At 43.4% G+C, this 18,661-nt stretch overlaps 1 protein-coding gene across 1 annotated transcript in view; it reads right to left on the reverse strand.

Moving 5' to 3' along the window:
• The window catches only part of LOC139629444 (sickle tail protein homolog), a 49,732-nt gene that overhangs the window by 16,568 nt on the left and 14,503 nt on the right, over positions 1-18,661 (reverse strand). Inside the window, exons 4-12 of the mRNA XM_071492054.1 lie at positions 16,118-16,211; positions 8,808-8,891; positions 8,194-8,482; positions 6,957-7,227; positions 3,590-3,907; positions 1,929-2,033; positions 1,692-1,726; positions 1,432-1,598; positions 527-702 (exon numbers count right to left, since the gene is read on the reverse strand). Coding sequence (XP_071348155.1) covers positions 527-702; positions 1,432-1,598; positions 1,692-1,726; positions 1,929-2,033; positions 3,590-3,907; positions 6,957-7,227; positions 8,194-8,482; positions 8,808-8,891; positions 16,118-16,211 — 1,539 coding nt within the window. The remainder of the gene's footprint in view (positions 1-526; positions 703-1,431; positions 1,599-1,691; positions 1,727-1,928; positions 2,034-3,589; positions 3,908-6,956; positions 7,228-8,193; positions 8,483-8,807; positions 8,892-16,117; positions 16,212-18,661) is intronic.

The following is an 18,661-nucleotide window of genomic DNA, read 5'->3' on the forward strand; positions in this document are numbered from 1 at the left end:
CTCCAACATGGATTCTACTCATCTCCATTACCACGCTATCTTCACCGTCCATCTCTGCCAAGATCACCCCGGCCAGCAACTCCCGGGATTATCAACATCGCAACACGAGCACAGGAGGTGATCCCCTGGCCCCTGGGCGGCTCTACACGGCTGCTGTTTCACTGCACCAAGGTACCACTCTGAGACCCAGACTGAACTGAGAGTTTGACTTGGGTGGAATTGAGTGGGTGTGTTACTTGTTGCACTGTATATTGAAAGGTTGGGGTTGAGAACTGTGGTACTGTATATGTTGCACTGTTATGAATTTTTACACTGCTCATGTGCAACACACTGTGGATTTGGCTCAGAGTTGATGTGTGTTAAGTGTTGTTTGTTATTTTGGTGTTTGGCCTTGGCATATGTGGGTAGTAGGGTTGGTTGAAGCTATCATATCCTTGGTAGGGTTTGTCTGGTTTTCCTAAATATTTTGCCAGACTAAGACTCTGACTGGCTCCCCAACTCCCCCAGAAACCTGCTACACTCTTACTTGAGCTGTGACAGGATTCTGTCCTCAGTGGCCAGGTATTGGATCCTCTCCTCCTCCATCTCAGCTCTCCATCTGTATGCTGCCTCCTTAGCCTGAGCCAGCCGATCACAGATCAACCCCACCAGCTCCTGACCTGCCATCCGCAGCATCAAACTCATGCTCTCCTGGTTCGACAGCTGGAACACATCAAACGAGTCAGGAGTCAACAACCACCCCTGCTTGTTTAGCTGGTGGTGAGGCCTGACCCTCAAACATACCTCAGTAAGTACTGGCTTTGCTGCCATCGTGGACATTATTGTCCCCAGAGAACCTTTACTGTGTGTACTGCCCCTATCGGGCTGAAGTTAACACTGCACCAACTCTGTCTCTACCTGATTTCCATCCAGTAACACAGCAGCTCAGCACTGTCATGACCTCAACAAGTCTAGAGGGTTTGGTAACATTTCATCTGGTCAAACATTTATACATTAATTAACCAATAAAAAGTCATAATAACAAACACTGATACATAAGAGAAAAAACACCAGGTGTGTTACTGTATGTTCAATATACAGTGTGTGACAGTTCATAAGAAATTAAGTCCCTTTTATGATTGTGTCTCAGAGCTGTTGTGAGTGACTCCAGAGCCATTTCTTATTGACAGGTTCCTTATCAAGTTAATTATTAATCCAAACTGACAGTTAATGTTTCATGAGACTGAAACTATTCATTTTGTCATTTCTCTCTTTAAGGGTGGTGCCCTGAGGACGAATTATTATGAATTAAATCTTAATGACTACTTGATGTAATTAATTAGTTCTGACATGCTGATGCACCAACAAAACACCTGACATTATCACTGTTATCATCATTACTATCATCATTAGGTTGCACTGATGAAAACAAGTGAGCACACGGGTCAGTACCTGTAAGTGTCTGAGTTGGCTGAGTTGCAGTCGCAGCTCACACACACTTCTCTTCGCTAACACCAGCCTCTGCTGCAGCCCGCCGTCAGAGAGAGGGGCCTGAAGAGCCAGAGGGGCGGGACTGAAGGTGTCAATCAAAGTGGCCAGGTTCTGAGGCTCAGATGACACTGAAGATGAATGAAAGGTGATTCAAAGATGATCCTCATGTTTAGCACATAAGAAGTCTGTTTTTGTATGATGGTGTAAAACATAAATCTTACCAGGTCTGTTGTGGAGTTTGCGTCCAGCATTCTCGCTGAGAGAACACACATAATGAACTTAACAAGTCAGGGTTTATACAGTACACTTAATGACTCTAATGTTACTAGCAGAATCATTTCCTCCTCCAGTGTGACATATGACTCAACATACCATTGTTGTGGACTCACACAGAGGATAAATCTAATGAGCATACTTGTATCCACTTGCATTGAAGGATTAAATGCAGATGTTCAGACCTGACAGTGTCCTTGACTCCTGGAACACCTGGACCCATAGACAGAGCATGGTGCACCAGCCCTGCTAGACTGGCTATCTGCTCCTCCATGGCCTTCATTCTCTCACTGAAACAAAGAAACACACATTTCCATCACAGAACATTTACTGACATGTAGTCACACAGGTACTGAGCTCTTCAGTTGCACTGCATCCACTTCATTAGACATGATAATGTGTGAGACATCTCTGGTGTGAAATATGGAGTACTGCTGTTCCTCTACCTTTCCCTCTTTATATTTCACCTCTTGCCAAATTACACGTTGTCATGAAATAAATTGCCCTGCTATGCTGATGATTCTCTGCTGTACCTTCCAGAAGAGGCTGATGACTCTCCTCACAGTGTGTCTGTAACTTCCAGTTGAAAAGAAACCAGCCAGGACTGATGGTCTAATGTCTTTGGTTTATTTTGAAGCTCTCAAACCAGCATTAGAGCAGTACACCAACGTAAGAGCTAAAAGAAATACGATAGAAAGCGGCTTCTTTAACATCATAAAGTTAGCAAACAATGCATATACAGACCAAAAAACTATTAAACATAGATAATTTTAGCCTACCTTGTAGCCACTTTCAACTGGAGTCAAACTCGCTATTGCTTTCATTTACTCTCCCCGTTTATCCTTTTGTTGTTTTACTTCTACATTTTACTGCCGTGCCTTTTGCCGCTTTTCATTTACACTGTCTGTCTGCTGTGAACTTCAGATAAAACTGAGATGCCAGTTAATGGCCTGACATAGACACCAGTCTGATCAAGGGAGTGGGGGTAGTGTACAAGTTAGAACCGCCACTGGTAATGAAGAAAAGAAAAAACACAATAACATCATCGTCTCATATGTGTCAGGTGTATCTGAGAAACTCAAGACGATCTCTAACAAACCCAGCAAAACACAAAGACAAAAACTGCTCCATCCAAAGACCAAACAAACACCCACAGAAGCATCCAAGCTCAAGCAGTCTGATGCAGTGAGGAATGCACAGACCTACACATCAGTGAAACCATAAAACCACTAAACAAACACATGGCTCAACACAGGAGAGTTAACTCCTCAGGTCAAGACTCAGCAGGGTGACTACACCTGAATGATCAGGGACACCCCCTCCATGACAACAGTGTACAGTCACAGGTGTGAAGGTAATCTACGTCAAAGTAGACAAACCTTCCCTAAACGCAGGAGGAGACCAAAGACACCACTTGTCCCCCACCTACAGCACTGTCCTCATTCTCACCTGGCCTCAGGTGACTCAAACAACTGCTGTTACAACAACCAGGAGCCCTAATGAACCAAGTGACATCAACAGCCTTGATAACGACCCCACAGAGTTAAATACCTGAGTCTCCTCAGCAGTCAGTCAGAACTGAAGAAGCCCCTTGGATCAGAGGAGAAATGTCTTCAAGTTTCTACCACTGAGTCCAGTTTCCCTCAACTTCGCTTCTCTTGGATAAATTGAAAGATGTGAACTGGCTTGAAGAGCTAAACATGCAAAGTTACAGACAATGTCCTTCAAAGGTTTCCTGTGTTTAGTTGTAGTGGTACTAGTGTTTGTGGACTGAAGACCTCAGGTATGAAGACATCCTACACATTGTCACAGTAAAATAAGATGATAACAGTAGCTCTCAGCTCACCTCTGGGTGTTGGTGGAGGTCACATGACCTTGAAACAATCGCTCTGGTTGACCCAGAGGGCTGTCCACAAAAACAGATGAGGTGGAGGATGACGAGCCACTTCCTCTGCTCCTGTTTACAATCTCCACTGTGGCTCCATTACTTTTCCGCCGCAGGGACCGGCGAATTGGTGACATTCTCTCTGGAGACACGAGGCCCACTCCTCCGGTCACCTGTCCGTCAATCATCCTGATTTCACTGAGTCTGTGAGGGGAAGAGGGTGGGGTTTTGGTTCCCAGGGGAGACAGCTGGCTGTCTCCATACTTCCTACTGTTCTGCCTGGATGATAGAAAAAAAAAGAGGGAAAGATGGATGGATTCATCTACTCCTGCATACACAAACACTTTCTTCGTGGAGTGTGTTGCAGCCTCACCTGGAAAAATATGACTACTCACATCTCTATACATCTAAAATGTAATCAGTCACTACTCCAGCTAATGTCACTGATCAGGTCTCTCACTCTGATTAAAGAGTTTATGCATTAAGTGTATGTTCATGTCTGCGAAATAATCAACTGCAAAAAAAGCCCAAGTTGATGTCTCAGCAAAGACAATGGCTTAAAAAATGACTTCCAAAAAAATGAGAAATCAGACAGCTACTCTTCAACTCTGCAGCAATATTCTTTACTGCTGTCTCTGAGTTGTTATTACTGTTACTGAAGTCACAGGGTCAGGATTTCTGGGCCCAAATCCAGACAAACACGACAGCAGATTCATGTGAAGGATGTATTTAATTAATAGGAGGGTTAGTTAGTGACTAACAGGTAGATGATGTAAACTGAGGCACTGGTAAGGTAACAAAATACAGGAAATCCAAAGTAAAGACACAAACTCAGGAACAGGAATGAAAGCATGGGCAAGAGATCAGGAGAACGTCATTGTTTATTACAACCACTAAAGGTTATTGTTTACCACCGTCACTAAAGGTTATTGTTTATTATCATCACTAAAGGTTATTGTTTACCACCATCACTGAAGGTTATTGTTAATATTGTCACTAAAGGTTATTGTTTAGTACCATCACTAAAGGTTATTGTTTACCACCATCATTCAAGATTATTGTTACCACCATCACTAAAGGTTATTGTTTATCATCGTCACTAAAGGTTATTGTTACAACCATCACTAAAGGTTATTGTTTACCACCATCATTCAAGGTTTTTGTTATACCATCACTAAAGGTTATTGTTTACAACCATCACTAAAGGTTATTGTTTACCACCATCACTAAAGGTTATTGTTACAACCATCACTAAAGGTTATTGTTTACCACCATCACTGAAGGTTATTGTTAATATTGTCACTAAAGGTTATTGTTTAATACCATCACTAAAGGTTATTGTTACAACCATCACTAAAGGTTATTCCATCATTCAAGGTTATTGTTATACCATCACTAAAGGTTATTGTTTACCACCATTACTAAAGGTTATTGTTACAACCATCACTAAAGGGTATTGTTTACCACCGTCACTAAAGGTTATTGTTTATTACCATCACTAAAGGTTATTGTTACAACCATCACTAAAGGTTATTGTTTCCCACCATCATTCAAGGTTATTGTTATACCATCACTAAAGGTTATTGTTTACCACCATCACTAAAGGTTATTGTTACTACCATCACGAAAGGTTAGTGTTTACCACCGTCACTAAGGTTATTATTTACCACTGTCACTAAAGGTTATGTTTATTACCATCACTAAAGGTTATTGTTTACCACCATCATTCAAGGTTATTGTTACAACCATCACTAAAGGCTATTATTTACCACCATCACGAAAGGTTATTTTATACCATCACTAAAGGTTATTGTTTACAACCATCACTAATGGTTATTGTTAGTACCATCACAAATGGTTATTGTTTATCACCATCACTAAAGGTTATTGTTTACCACCATCATACAAGGTTATTGTTATTATCATCACCAAAGGTTATTGTTCACCACCATCATTGAAGGTTATTGTTTAATATCATCACGAAAGGTTATTGTTTATTACCATCACTAAAGGTTATTGTTTACTTCCTCACTAAAGGTTACTGTTTAATACCATCACTAAAGGTTATTGTTTACCACTATCATTAAACGTTATTGTTAATACCATCACTAAAGGTTATTGTTTACCACCATCACTAAAGGTTATTGTTTACCACTATCACTAAAGGTTATTGTTGTTAAATTGTTATTGTTTAGAATCATTGAAGGTTATTGTTTAATATCATCACGAAAGGTTATTGTTTATTACCATCACTAAAGGTTATTGTTTACTTCCTCACTAAAGGTTACTGTTTAATACCATCACTAAAGGTTATTGTTTACCACTATCATTAAACGTTATCGTTAATACCATCACTAAAGGTTATTGTTTACCACCATCACTAAAGGTTATTGTTTACCACTATCACTAAAGGTTATTGTTTACTTCCTCACTAAAGGCTACTGTTTAATACCATCACTAAAGGTTATTGTTTACCACTATCACTAAAGGTTATTGTTACAATCATCACTAAAGGTTATTGTTTATTACCATCACTAATGGTTATTGTTTGCCACCATTACTTTTTTTTTTTAAGACATTTTTTGGGCATTTTTGCCTTTATTGACAGGACAGTAGAGAGTGACAGGAAATGGGCAGAGAGAGAGGGGGAATGACACACAGAAAAGAGTCGGGCCGGTCAGGAGTCGAACCGGCACTCAGCTGCTAAGACCATCCGCTCATGTGCTACACGCCCTAACCACTCCGCCATTTAATTTCCTTAAATTTAACATGGTCTTCTGAGATCAAATGTCAATTTTGCTTGCTGCTCTGGACTTCCACAGAGTTGTATTGTAAAGCAGTCATGGGAACAAAGGTATTTGTCAGTAAGGTTAGTGACAGGGACAGTTTTGCAGATGTTGTCAATGCATGAGTTATATGAGAGTACAGAATAAACAAGCTGAGTTTGTATGGCTGCACTGTAAAGAGAAACACCAGCTGCTCTATGTGTTGTATTTCTGTAGCTGCTAAATCACTGATGTTATCCCCATAACCACAGGTGTCACCACATTAACCCCGACTGAAATCTTGAGGATTATTGCTTCAAGTGTTTTGCTTAATTTGTGTCTGATATATTAATTAATATATTAATAAAATCAGTTGTTGATATGATATAATTTTGTTCATATTCCCAGCTCTAAAAAAAGAAGAAGGTAACAGACTCAGCTGTGACCTCCTGCTGCAGAAATAATCACCTTTAGACAGAGCTCCATGGTGCCCAAGTCAGCCTGACTGGGATATGTTTCCATGTTTGTATGAGTCCGGACTGTGTGTAGGTCAGTGTGCGTACCTGTGGAGAGAGTGGGTGGGGTGCTCCATGCTCTCTACATAGCCCATCAGGGGTTTAATGGAAGCCTGGTACTGGTGCAGCCCCCCTGGGATCCCTGCCACCCCAGCATCAACCATGTCTGCAGAGAGAGAGGGAGGAGCACTGCACTGGGAGGAGGCAAAGCTGAGGCGACCTTCTCCTCCATCCTGCAGGGAGGAGCAGTAGGAGTCTGGGTAATGTGTTCCTCCTTCACCTTGCACCACCAAGGCCATGTTTTTACCAACATCGTCTTCTGATATGCATACACAGATATACACACACACACACACACACACACACACACACACACACACACACATCAGACTTGGGGCTAAGCATGGTAACTTTAACACAGAGTTAGTTACCATGGTAACTTGAGCCTTGAACCAGTTACCATGGTAATTTTGAGTCAGTTACCATGGTAACTCTAACCCTGAGTCTCCACTGCTGCCTCTTCCCTCCTGGCACCAGATGTCAGTATGACTTCAGAAAGACATTTGACTCTAACCACTCTGAAATGAGACCAGTGTTAAATTTTGGTTGGAAATGAAAATCGTGGTGATGTCAAAACCCAACATTCACTAACTGACACTGTTATGTTTAGCTGATGTTTAGTAGAGGTTGGGTTTGACTCAGGACTAGAATGTTTTTATGTTTTTATTTTTGAGTCAAGATTACTTTGACATGAGACACTTGGAAGACGTTGGATTTTTGTTACTGAACAACACAACTTAAAACCAACAAAACATCAATGTCAGCTGTCGTCAGTATTCTACATCAAATTAACTTTGGCATTAGACGTTGTCATGACATCGAATTTTGGTCGTCTGACTTCACAACCTACATTCAACCAAATAACGACATTTGATGACATCAGTGGCCAGCTTCCTGCTGGGTTTAGTCTCAGGACCTTTGGATTTAGTTTGGTCCTGTTTTTACATCATGTTTCATCAGGACAGGTCAAACAGGATCAGGATCCCTCTCCTCATTCAGTTTCTTTTTCTATTTTTCTTTATCTGAACTGAGGGTCTCAACAGAGGGGGGTGTAAACCTTGTAAAGCCCTTTGAGGGAACAAGTTTAGGTTATACAAATAAACGTGACTGATCCCGTGTCAGTTCTTTCCTTCTGTCATGAAAAAACATTCATGGTGCATTTTATAATAATCTTGTAATAATCATCATTGATCATCGATCAGCCAAAGACTTGCAGGTCTCTCACCAGGCTTCACATCTCTCCTCTCCAGGATGACACTGCTGCTGGTGCAGACACTGCTGGATCGCCCCAACCCTGACAGGCCTTCCCGTGATAACGTGGTGTTGCCCGGACCCACCACCCCTGCACCGCCTCGTGAGTTCCCCCCACCATACGCCATCCTGGAGGGAGAGGAGGGCATGGAGCGGATAATGGGGGGAGACATGGAGCCCTGCAGGCTGTGCAGGGTGCTGCGGCTGGATGATGACAAGGTATGGACTGGACTGTGACTGCCATACAACACCTCTTTGGAGATCTGTGAAAACATGAGAAGTGCCCTGAGGGGTACTGACCAGACCGTTACTAATACCATCACTCAGACCTATGAATGAACAGACTCACTTAGGAGGTCACTCAACAACCAGGGATTGTCCCCAGAAAACCTCACTGACCTTTAACACATGTACTATGGAAGTACAAAAACTAATATGACTGAGCTGTATATGTAAATGACCATGTGTACTTCAGCATGTTGATGTGAATAATGGTTGAAAAAAGCTGTTACTGTAGTTTTAACTGTATCCAGCTGTATTTGACTTAGCCAACACATTCTTGTTTTATTTGTGTTGGTGTTTATTCACCTGGTCCTCCTGATCTTCGTCCTCTAGAAGGACTCGTTGTGATGTTTTCAGATCTGACCCCTGGAGCAGGACCACCTGACACAGCTGGAAATACATCTGTATGTGATGTCACCACACTACAGTATGGTTAAGGTTAGGTTGTTCTGTGCTGTCAGACTTTTATTATTGTTTATATGGGAACTCATGTTACAGTTGCACTAATCAGTATTTGATATGAGCACCTGGCTGTGTGTCAGTCATCTCTACTCAGCAGCTCTGACAACTTACTGTCTGTTGTTTCGGGTGATTGAATGTGGTGAGTGAATGTATGAAAAAATATCCAGGAACATACTTTACATGCACTTATTGTTCATCCTCTAAAAGGACTGACAGTCTCAAAACACTTGATTCAAGACACCTCAGCAATTTAGTGTTTGTATTGTTCCCTCAGAGACGAAAACAAACTGTCTGTAGGGAGACCTGCTTTTACAGAAAAACCGTGTTTAGGCATGAAGGTGTGTGTGTGTGTGTGTGTGCATGTGTGTGTGTGTGTGTGTGTGTGTATGTGTGTGTGTGTTTGTGTGCGTGTGTGTGTGTGTACTTAGTCTACATAGTAAGGACCAAAAAAAGTATTTTACGAACAGAATGAGGACATTTTGGGAAAGTGAGGACATTTTGGGAAAGTGAGGACATTTTGGCCGGTCCTCACTTTTTGAGACACCTTCAAATCACATTTTGAGGGTTAAGACTTGGTTTTAGAGTTATGGTTAGAATTAGGTTTAGGTTAAGGTTAGGGTTAGGGTTAGGCACTCAGTTGTGATGGTTAAGGTTAGGGTAAGGGGCTAGGGAATGCATTATGTCAATGAGTGTCCTCACAAAGATGGAAGTACAAGTATGTGTGTGTGTGTGTGTGTGTGTGTGTGTGTGTGTGTGTGTTTGTGTTTGTGTGCATGTGTGTGTGTGTGTGTGTGTGTGTATGTGTGTGTGTGTGTGTGTGTGTGTGTGTGTGTGTGTGTGTGTGTGTGTGTGAAGTTCAAGCACTGACATGCTCTGATGAAGCTGGTGAGTCAGTGTGTGCACTCTCCACAAACAGGTTGGTCTTCAGCAGACTGGAAACACAGTTGACTCAGCCTCTGACTGATCCAGGAACAGCCAGTGTCACTGAGCACACTGCTACTGTGGACGCCACACAGTCACCCTGATGCTTCTGTCTTTCTGTGTCCTTTAGGTTCTTGTTGTCTTTTACCTGCTTGTGCAGGGGCTCATGTTGCTGGGGTTCCATTGTGTTTATCAATTATTATTATTTTTATTATCATTGTTATTATTATTATTGTTATTGTTATTATAATCTGTTGTCTTCAGCTCAAACTGGTGTGAGCTGAAACAAGCCAGAGACATGGGATTTGGCACCAGGACTGGAAACAATGTGTGACTGCATCACAAGAAAAACGATGGTGGCACTATAATTAACTGTCAAAAAATAAAAGCAGGTCTAGGCTCTATATTAATACTGTGAAAGTATCAAAGCCTCAGTTCACAGAGAAATGCACACAGCCTGTATTCAGAAGAGTCTTAAAACGAGCCATCAGGACTTTGTGGTGTCACCATCCTGGCATATATTGGATATTTTTGGGGGGCATCTGAAAAAGGTTTAAGTCCAGGGCTGAGAAAGAAGTGACACTGTTAACACTGAGCTACGTTACTACCCAGAAATACAAAACCATAGTAATGAGCCTTTAAAATCTACATTTTACATGTGCATGCACAGAAAGAGTCTCTGACAGTGGAGTGAGCAGGCGAGTTAAAGTTATATATTTCCACTTTACTTAGCTGAAGGAGAGATTACAGATTTCTCCATCTCCACACAGGATCTCTGAAGTTCAGAGACCATCAGGGTCCTGGTCTCCTCTCTTCTCCTTGATGTCTCAGTTACTCCAGGTCCAGCTCTTGAAGAGTCCCGGGTGCTCCAGACTTCTTCATGTTAGAATGTTGGAGACCACTAAACTCTTGAACCTTCACTGAGCCTCGACACAATCCCGTCTCGAGCTCTGCAGCAGCTCCTTCCTCCTCATGGTTTCTGCTCTGATCTGCATCATCAGCTGTGAGACCTGATATAGACAGGTCTGTGTCCAATCAGCTGATTCACCACAGGTGAACTCCAGTCCAGGTGTAGAAACATCTCAGAGATGATCAGAAAGATGGAGGAAGCTAAGCTAAACTTCAATAGTAAAGTGTCCGAATACTTCTGTCAATGTGATATTTCAGTTTTTACTTAAAATGTAAATCATGAGTCGACCCCAGTTTACTGTTCACAGCTCACAGTTAAGTGAATAAGTCGGTGATGAAGAGTGCGCTGCTTTAAGATGATGATGTGAAGTGATGTGCAGGAGCACAGAGCACAGCACCGTCATCACAGACAAATCTGCAAACACAAGTTCAGCAGCTTCATCTTAAATGTTCCTCTGCAGTAGAGCGCTTACACACAACTGTGGCTTCTTACTAGAAAACAAACCTCATCACAATATTCAGCCAAACAGTCAGGGTTATCTTTTAGCTGCAGCTCTCTGCTACACACAGACACACACAAATATAATTCAGTAGCTCTCATTACAGAGGCTCCACACCCAGATATAACCAGACTGTGTCACCTGATCAGTTTGTGCAGCTCCAGTTCAAACAACAGAAAAACCTTATCAAATGTTCTGATCTAGTTTGAGCTGTTTGTGACTTACCTCAGCAGGAACACAGTCAGTAATCCTGCAGCTCTGCAGTTGAGAGCTGCACAGGAGCCTGTATGACTGACACCATTTCAATCCATCTTTTTATCTCAACAGGGCGTAGATCTGTGAACCTACACACAGCCAACATGCCATAACACATAAACACCAGGAGTGTGACAATCCAACATGAAATACAACCTCCAGACCAGTTCCACCAGGAGAGCAGGCTGTCAATCAAATTGTGGTTCCAGCAGTAATAGAGCTGAGTCTGCACAACAACAAAACCACCCTCCAACTGTGACTCAGCTCCAACAACACACACACACGCACACACACACATACACACACACACACACACACACACACACACACACACACACTCTATGACCTGGAGGACTGAGAGCCTTCACAGAGCAGAGTGAACAACAAGTGCAGCCTTGAGGTGGATCACACAGGATTGTGACAAGGACAAAAGAGTTCAGAATAAAGTCTAATAATACATATCAGTAGATGTTTGTATAGATCAGTGGATGTTCTGCTGTTGGAGTCTTTCCATGTGACCACTCTGGTTTTATAACAGAGCTTCTAACAAACAGAGGTGAGTTTATCAAGTCCATCAGAGCAGGGGCTCCTCTGCTCTGATGGACTTTTGGAGCTGGTTCCACCATCAGGGAACCACACACCCGAACAGTCTGGACTGAGACCGTCTGTATGCAGGGATGGTGATGACAGACCACATTCATTAGAGGAACACAGTGGAGGAGAAGGAGCATCAGCCTGAATGACTGGGTTCAGACCCAGAAGTCTCTCTGAAGGCAGCACCAGATGCTGGATCTGGTTCAGAGTTAGTGGAGATAGACTGGCTGCTGCAACTGGACCAACTGTAAGGGTTTCACTGTGCATGAAGGGAGGTCTGTCAGAGGAGTACTGCAGTAGTGGAGGTGAAAGATAACCATGGTCTGGACCAAGAGCTGGGTGGAGGACTGAGTCAGGTAAGACCTGATTTTTCTGATGCTGTTATAGAGCAAAGCTGCACGACTGAGAGAGGGATACAACCTGGTCAAAGAAGGATAACTGATCATCAAACGTAACACCTTGGTTGGGGTAAGAGATGAAGCAGTGATTTTGATATTGATATCATGATGAACAGACTGATTGGCTGGGATGACTAGTAGTTCAGTCTTTAGTCTTTAGAGGTTTAGTTGAAGGCTGTCCCATCAGCGTATGAGTGTGCGTGAATGGTAGAGTACTCCAAGTGTAGATGTAAGTGCTATATGACTGTGTGTGTGAATGGGTGAATGCGGGTCACGTTGTAAAGCGCTTTGAGTGGTCAAGAAGACTAGAAAAGTGCTATATAAGCAGTCCATTTACCATTTACCATTTACTTCAACACACCTGTACCTGACTGAACTGTGACAGAGTGCAGTTACTTCATAAACATCTTTTGTAATATACATTAAAAATCTAACAAAGTTAGACTGTACCACACTGCCTCTGTTCATTTTTGTTTATGTATATTTACTTTTACTGAACTATGGTGGTATATTTAAGAAGCCCACAGAGACAGCTGATGTTAAACTGTCCAGGAAATCACAAATGTTCCCTCATCCTCTCAAATTAACCAGCAGCAACAAGTGTTATATCTCAACTCAGACCAAATTTCTTCTTCCAGAAGGACAATTTTATCATAAATCAAAATGCTTCAGAACAGTAAATTACCAAAGAGCTGCAGAGATAACCCGACCAAATATCCTGGCGTTATTCAGATATACTGACAGATTCAGAAACTAGATGGTCACTGTTTGAAAAATATCAGAACATCATGAAGTCATATCATTCTAGGGTGAAAACTGTCACAGCTTTGGGCCTGGATCAGAATCTCTCCTCCCACCTGAAGATGCTTATTATACTTTTATCCACGTTGAGAGTGAATGACAGACACAACCACATCACATCACGGGCAGCGCACAGCGCCTGGTTCTACATAGCACTACCAGTTACCCACAGAATCACGTCCTCTTCAGCGATTTTGTCTACAAAATAAAAGCACAAGAACGTTCATTTTTTCTGCAATTCTATAGTTCAAACAAGCTTTTAGCTTTTATTATGAAAAGTTCTGACAGGACGTTCCAAAGGTTCAGTTTCTTAAAATTAGCCTTTGATTATGTTCTGGCCCGCCATGTAATAGCTTAGGAAAAAATTGGCCTGAAGCTAAACTTACTTGCAAACCCCTGCTCCATACCGACTGCATTCTGAATCTGAAGCAACGAAGAATGAAAGATGGCCCAACCAAGTGTGAAGTGTGAAGTGAAGGTGAGGCCCAAACTTTCGAAAGTGTAGGAATATTTTAGTGAAAGTAAAGCAACAAAACAGGTTGAACGCAGACACTTCAAAGCAGAGCTGGCGTATCACGGCAGCATGACATATTCCCAGTATCACTCCGAAGAGCTCCGGGGAATGCTATAATTATGGGTCAAAACAAGATGATATACTTGTTGCTGATTGGCCCAGAGGGGACTGCATCATTTACGGGCTTGCTTATTGGGGCTTTGCTGAACCTGTGTCTCCTCGTATCAGACCTACAGTCAGACAGACTGTAGGTCATGTGCAAAGCAGAGCCTCAGCTCAGGAGGAACTCCTCTGTCATACAACACAATGTGTGTTAGCACCCTCTGCTAAATGGTAACCTTTTACTGGTCTGTCTTTCAATCATCCTATTCAAATCACCTGGATATCAAACAGGTCAATCAGCTGAGAAATACCCTTACGTGCTTAAAGAGTGAGCTGTTCAGACAGACATCATGTCTCCTGTCTGTCTTCAGTACTGAGCGAGACTCAAGACAGTAGCTTAGCTTAGCATAAAGACTGTAAGGAGGAGAGAGCGAGACCGTGGAATGGTGAAACATCCACTGATGAGCATCTTAAACCTCACTGATTAACAAATCATGTCTGGTTTGTTTAATCTGTACAATAACAGACGTGAATTAACAGTTTGTGTAAGTGGGGAGTCATACACTGGAGCTATAACACACACTTACACGGCAGGATTCCAGGTTCAGTGGTGACACGCAGACAGAGGCAGCTGAGGATTGAATGACTGTTGGCTGAGCCTTCAGCTCCGTGATGACACCAGAGAAGTGAAAATACCTGTGGTATAGTGTGTGTTTCCTCTGCTTATCTGTGCTTTGCAGAGCTGAGCAGAAGAGGAACAACAAGAACCAGGACCATCAGACCTGAGCCAGACTCCAGGAGGCAGGATTATAGATTTATCCAGGAAACAATGAAGATATGGCTGTAATTCAACGTTTCTGTTCTTTATTCACCAAACCAGATCATTAGAGGTTTATTTATGAACTGAAGACAGTTGTGTATAAAACTACACATTTGGTTGATTTTTGAAGTAACTTGAAAATGAGGCTCCTTCCTCTTGTAGAGTCTCAGGGCTTCATTAAACCTTAACTGACCGTGGTCTGTTCCTACACAACCCTGACCATGCAAAACTATTCCAACCAATCAGCAACGGGGATGTTTGTACTTGTGCACAGGACAAGGTAAAGAAGAAGTGAAGACGGGAGATGGGAAAGGTGGGGCAGTCGAAGCAAGAAATGTATTTGTACATGCTAACAGATAGTGCCAATTTAAAGATCACCTACACCTAGCTACAGACCCACAGTCTCAGCAATCTAAACAACTAACTCTAGTTTTTACTCCGTAGTGTTTTTGGGTTTGTGTGTATGTTTTATGTTCGATGATGTTTTGTAATGTCTGTTTTGTTACTGCTGTGAGAAACAGTTTCTGTGCCCTGCAAGACTCTGGATTCCACCATGGTGTTGTTGCCTTGGCAATGCACAGCCATTAATTTTGAGGGCGGAGCATTTGTTGAAGAACACCTTTGCCAACTGTTGAGCATGGGGGTGGAAATGTTCTGCTTTGGGGGTGTGGCAGGCATTGCCACAGGAAATACTGCACTGACAGAAGGGGGAAGTATCAGGGAACCAACACAGGGAGCTCCACCTCCTGTGTGAAGAAGAGTCAAAAAGCCTGGTGGTCTCACTAAGGCGGACGATTTATTCAAACAAACAAGCTATTGTCACGACCACAGGTTAAAGAAGATGCTGGTCATACTATCTGTAACTTTGTGTAAATGCCCTGATCTCTGACAGCGGTTGTTGATTAGTTAATCAGTCTTAATTATTCCACCAGAGGATGAATCCTTTTTGGTCATTCAATGAACTGACAGACACAATCCACACCAACACATGAGAACAGCATCGTGTCACAGTGAATAAAGATCAGGCAGCTCCCACTGAGACCTCAGTGGGAGCTGAGACAACTGAGTTGTTACCTCAAGCTGGTCTTTTCTTAGTTGTCTTTGTAAATAAAAGTTGTTGTGTAGCTTGTGTTAATCTTAACATATTGACTGTCATGTGTAATTACAACACACACACACTGTATATACTGCATTCCAAAATCACATGTTCTGAAGCTGAAACACACACCATTTCCTAATGTCTCATCATCATCTCATCATCATGTCTGAAACACAGCTGATCAACACTACAGCACACAGCGGGAGACATTAAGACTGAAGCATGGTGTGGGCTGACTCACCCTCCCCTCCGTGCTGGCAGGACTGGCATGGCGGCTGAACACCTGTGCTGGGTCTTTATGGTACACCTTCAGACAGCAGTGGGGTGTGATGTTTCTAGAAGCAAACACAGCACACACACTCACAGTTTAATGTGTGTTCTACACAGGGACACTTTATCGTGATCACCAGTCACACATGTGGACAAGTTAGACTCAGTTTGATGTATATTGAGTGATCAGAATCATAATCAGAATCAGAATCAGAAACAGTAACATAAACAGACTTAGGGTAAAATAAGAGTAGAATTTACAAGTTAAAAATTAAAATAAGATTAAAATAAAATTAAGATAAAAAATATACAACAAAGATGTGGGATATTTGCAGTAATGATAAAGACATGGGGAATGTAGTGCAAAAAATATAGACAATGTAAAAAATATATAAATATAATCTGTATAGATATTTACACTGTGCATGTAACGGGAATGAGCAGTAGCCTTGTTGATAAGGCTGATAGCAGACAGGAAGAAGCTGTTTTTGTGGCGAGGGGTTTTGGTCCTGAAGGACACTCCTGCCAGAGGGGAGTGTCTCAAAGAGTTTGTGTCTAGGGTAGGAGGAGTCAGCTACAATCTTCCCTGCACGCCTCAGGGTCCTTGAGGCGTACAGGTCCTGGAGGGATGGTAGATTGCAGCCAATCACCTTCTCAGCAGAGTGGATGATATGCTGCAGTCTGGTTTTGTCCATCTCAGTGGCAGCAGCGTACCAGATGGTGATGGAGGAGGTGAGGATGGACTCGATGATGGAGGTGTAGAAGTTCACCATCATTGTCTTTGGCAGGTTGAACTTCTTCAGCTGCCTCAAGAAGTGCATCCTCTGCTGGGCTTTCTTGATGAGGGAGCTGATGTTCAGCTCCCACTTGAGATCCTGTGTGATTGTGGTTCCCAAGAAGCGGAAATGCTCCACGGTGGCCATGGGGGAGTCGCACACGGTGATGGGGCTGGATGGGGCTGGGTTTTTCCTGAAGTCCACTATGATCTCCACTGTCTTCAGAGTGTTAAGTTCTAGGTTGTTCTGCCTGCACCAGGTCACCAGACGGTCAGTCTGCCACCTGTAGGCAGACTCATCGCCATCAGAGATGAGTCCAATGAGAGAAAGAAAGAACACAGCCTTGCGGGGATCCAGTGCTGATGGTCTGGGAGTCAGACACACGTGCTGCCTCCTGTCAGACAGGAAGTCGGTGATCGGTGTCGGTGTTCAAGTCAGGCATGCTCAGCTGGGAGAGCTTGTCCTGCAGCAGAGCCGGGATGACGGTGTTGAAGGCAGAGCTGAAGTCCACAAACAGGATCCTGGCATAGGTCCCTGAGGAGTCCAGGTGCTGGAGGATGAAGTGGAGAGCCATGTTAACGGCGTCGTCTACAGACCTGCTGGCTCTGTAGGCGAACTGCAGGGGGTCCAGGAGTGGGTCAGTGATGAATTTGAGGTTGGACAGGACAAGGCGCTCAAATGATTTCATGACCACAGAGGTCAGGGCAACGGATCTGTAGTCATTTAGTCCTGTGGATTTGGATTTGAATCAGGCTGGCACGTGGTAGGTCTCCAGTGAGGTGTTGAAGATGTCCGTGAACACTGGAGACAGCTGATCAGCACAGTGCTTCAGGGATGATGGAGAGACAGAGTCAGGACCAGCTACTTTGTGGGGGTTCTGCTTCTTAAAAAGCCTGTTGACATCTCTCTCCAGGATAGAGAGAGACGTTCCTTTGGTAAGGGGGGGGGGGGGGGGGGGGGGGTTCTGATGTGGCTAATTGTGGAGGTGCCACGGCCCCTGCTGAAGTGGGGGAGGAGAAGCTGGTGGTCTGGAGGTGGTGGCTGGACTCGCGGGGGTTGGTGTCAGGCCTGTCCCATTGTCTTTCAAAGCGGCAGTAGAACTCAGTCAGATCGTTGGCCAGGCGGAAGTCGTTAATGGAGTGGGGGGGTTTAGGTTTGTAGTTAGTGATCTGTCTGAGCCCTTTCCAGACAGAAGCAGAGTCGTTGGCTGAGAACTGGAGCTGAAGTTTCTCAGAGTACAGTCGTTTAGCTTCTCTCACCGCCTTGCTAAACCTGTACTTGGACTCTTTAAACCTGTCCCTGTCCCCACTCCTGAAAGCTTCCTCCTTTTGCCTCCTGAGCTGACTGAGCTTAGCTGTGAACCAGGGTTTGTCATTGTTATAACTCACCCTGGTACGTGATGGGATACAGCAGTCCTCAGAGAAGCTGATGTATGACGTCACAGCCTCTGTGAACTCATCCAGACTGTTGGAAGCAATCCTGAACACTAGTGCAGTTCAAACATGCCCGCAGATCCTCTATGGCTTCACTGCTCCACTGCTTCGATGTCCTCACAACAGGTTTACACAGTTTTAGTTTCTGCCTGTATGTGGGAATCAGGTGGACCATGACATGGTCAGAGTGGCCCAGTGCAGCCCGGGGGATGGTGTGATAAGCACCACTGATTGTGGTATAACAGTGGTCCAGAGTGTTCCCCTCTCTGGTCAGGCAATTAACAAACTGTCTGTATTTGGGCAGTT

The sequence above is a fragment of the Trachinotus anak genome, unplaced genomic scaffold, assembly GCF_046630095.1.
Source record: "Trachinotus anak isolate AG129_WGS33_773 ecotype Australia unplaced genomic scaffold, CSIRO_AGI_Tana_v1 ptg000012l, whole genome shotgun sequence".
Taxonomy (NCBI): Eukaryota; Metazoa; Chordata; class Actinopteri; order Carangiformes; family Carangidae; genus Trachinotus; species Trachinotus anak.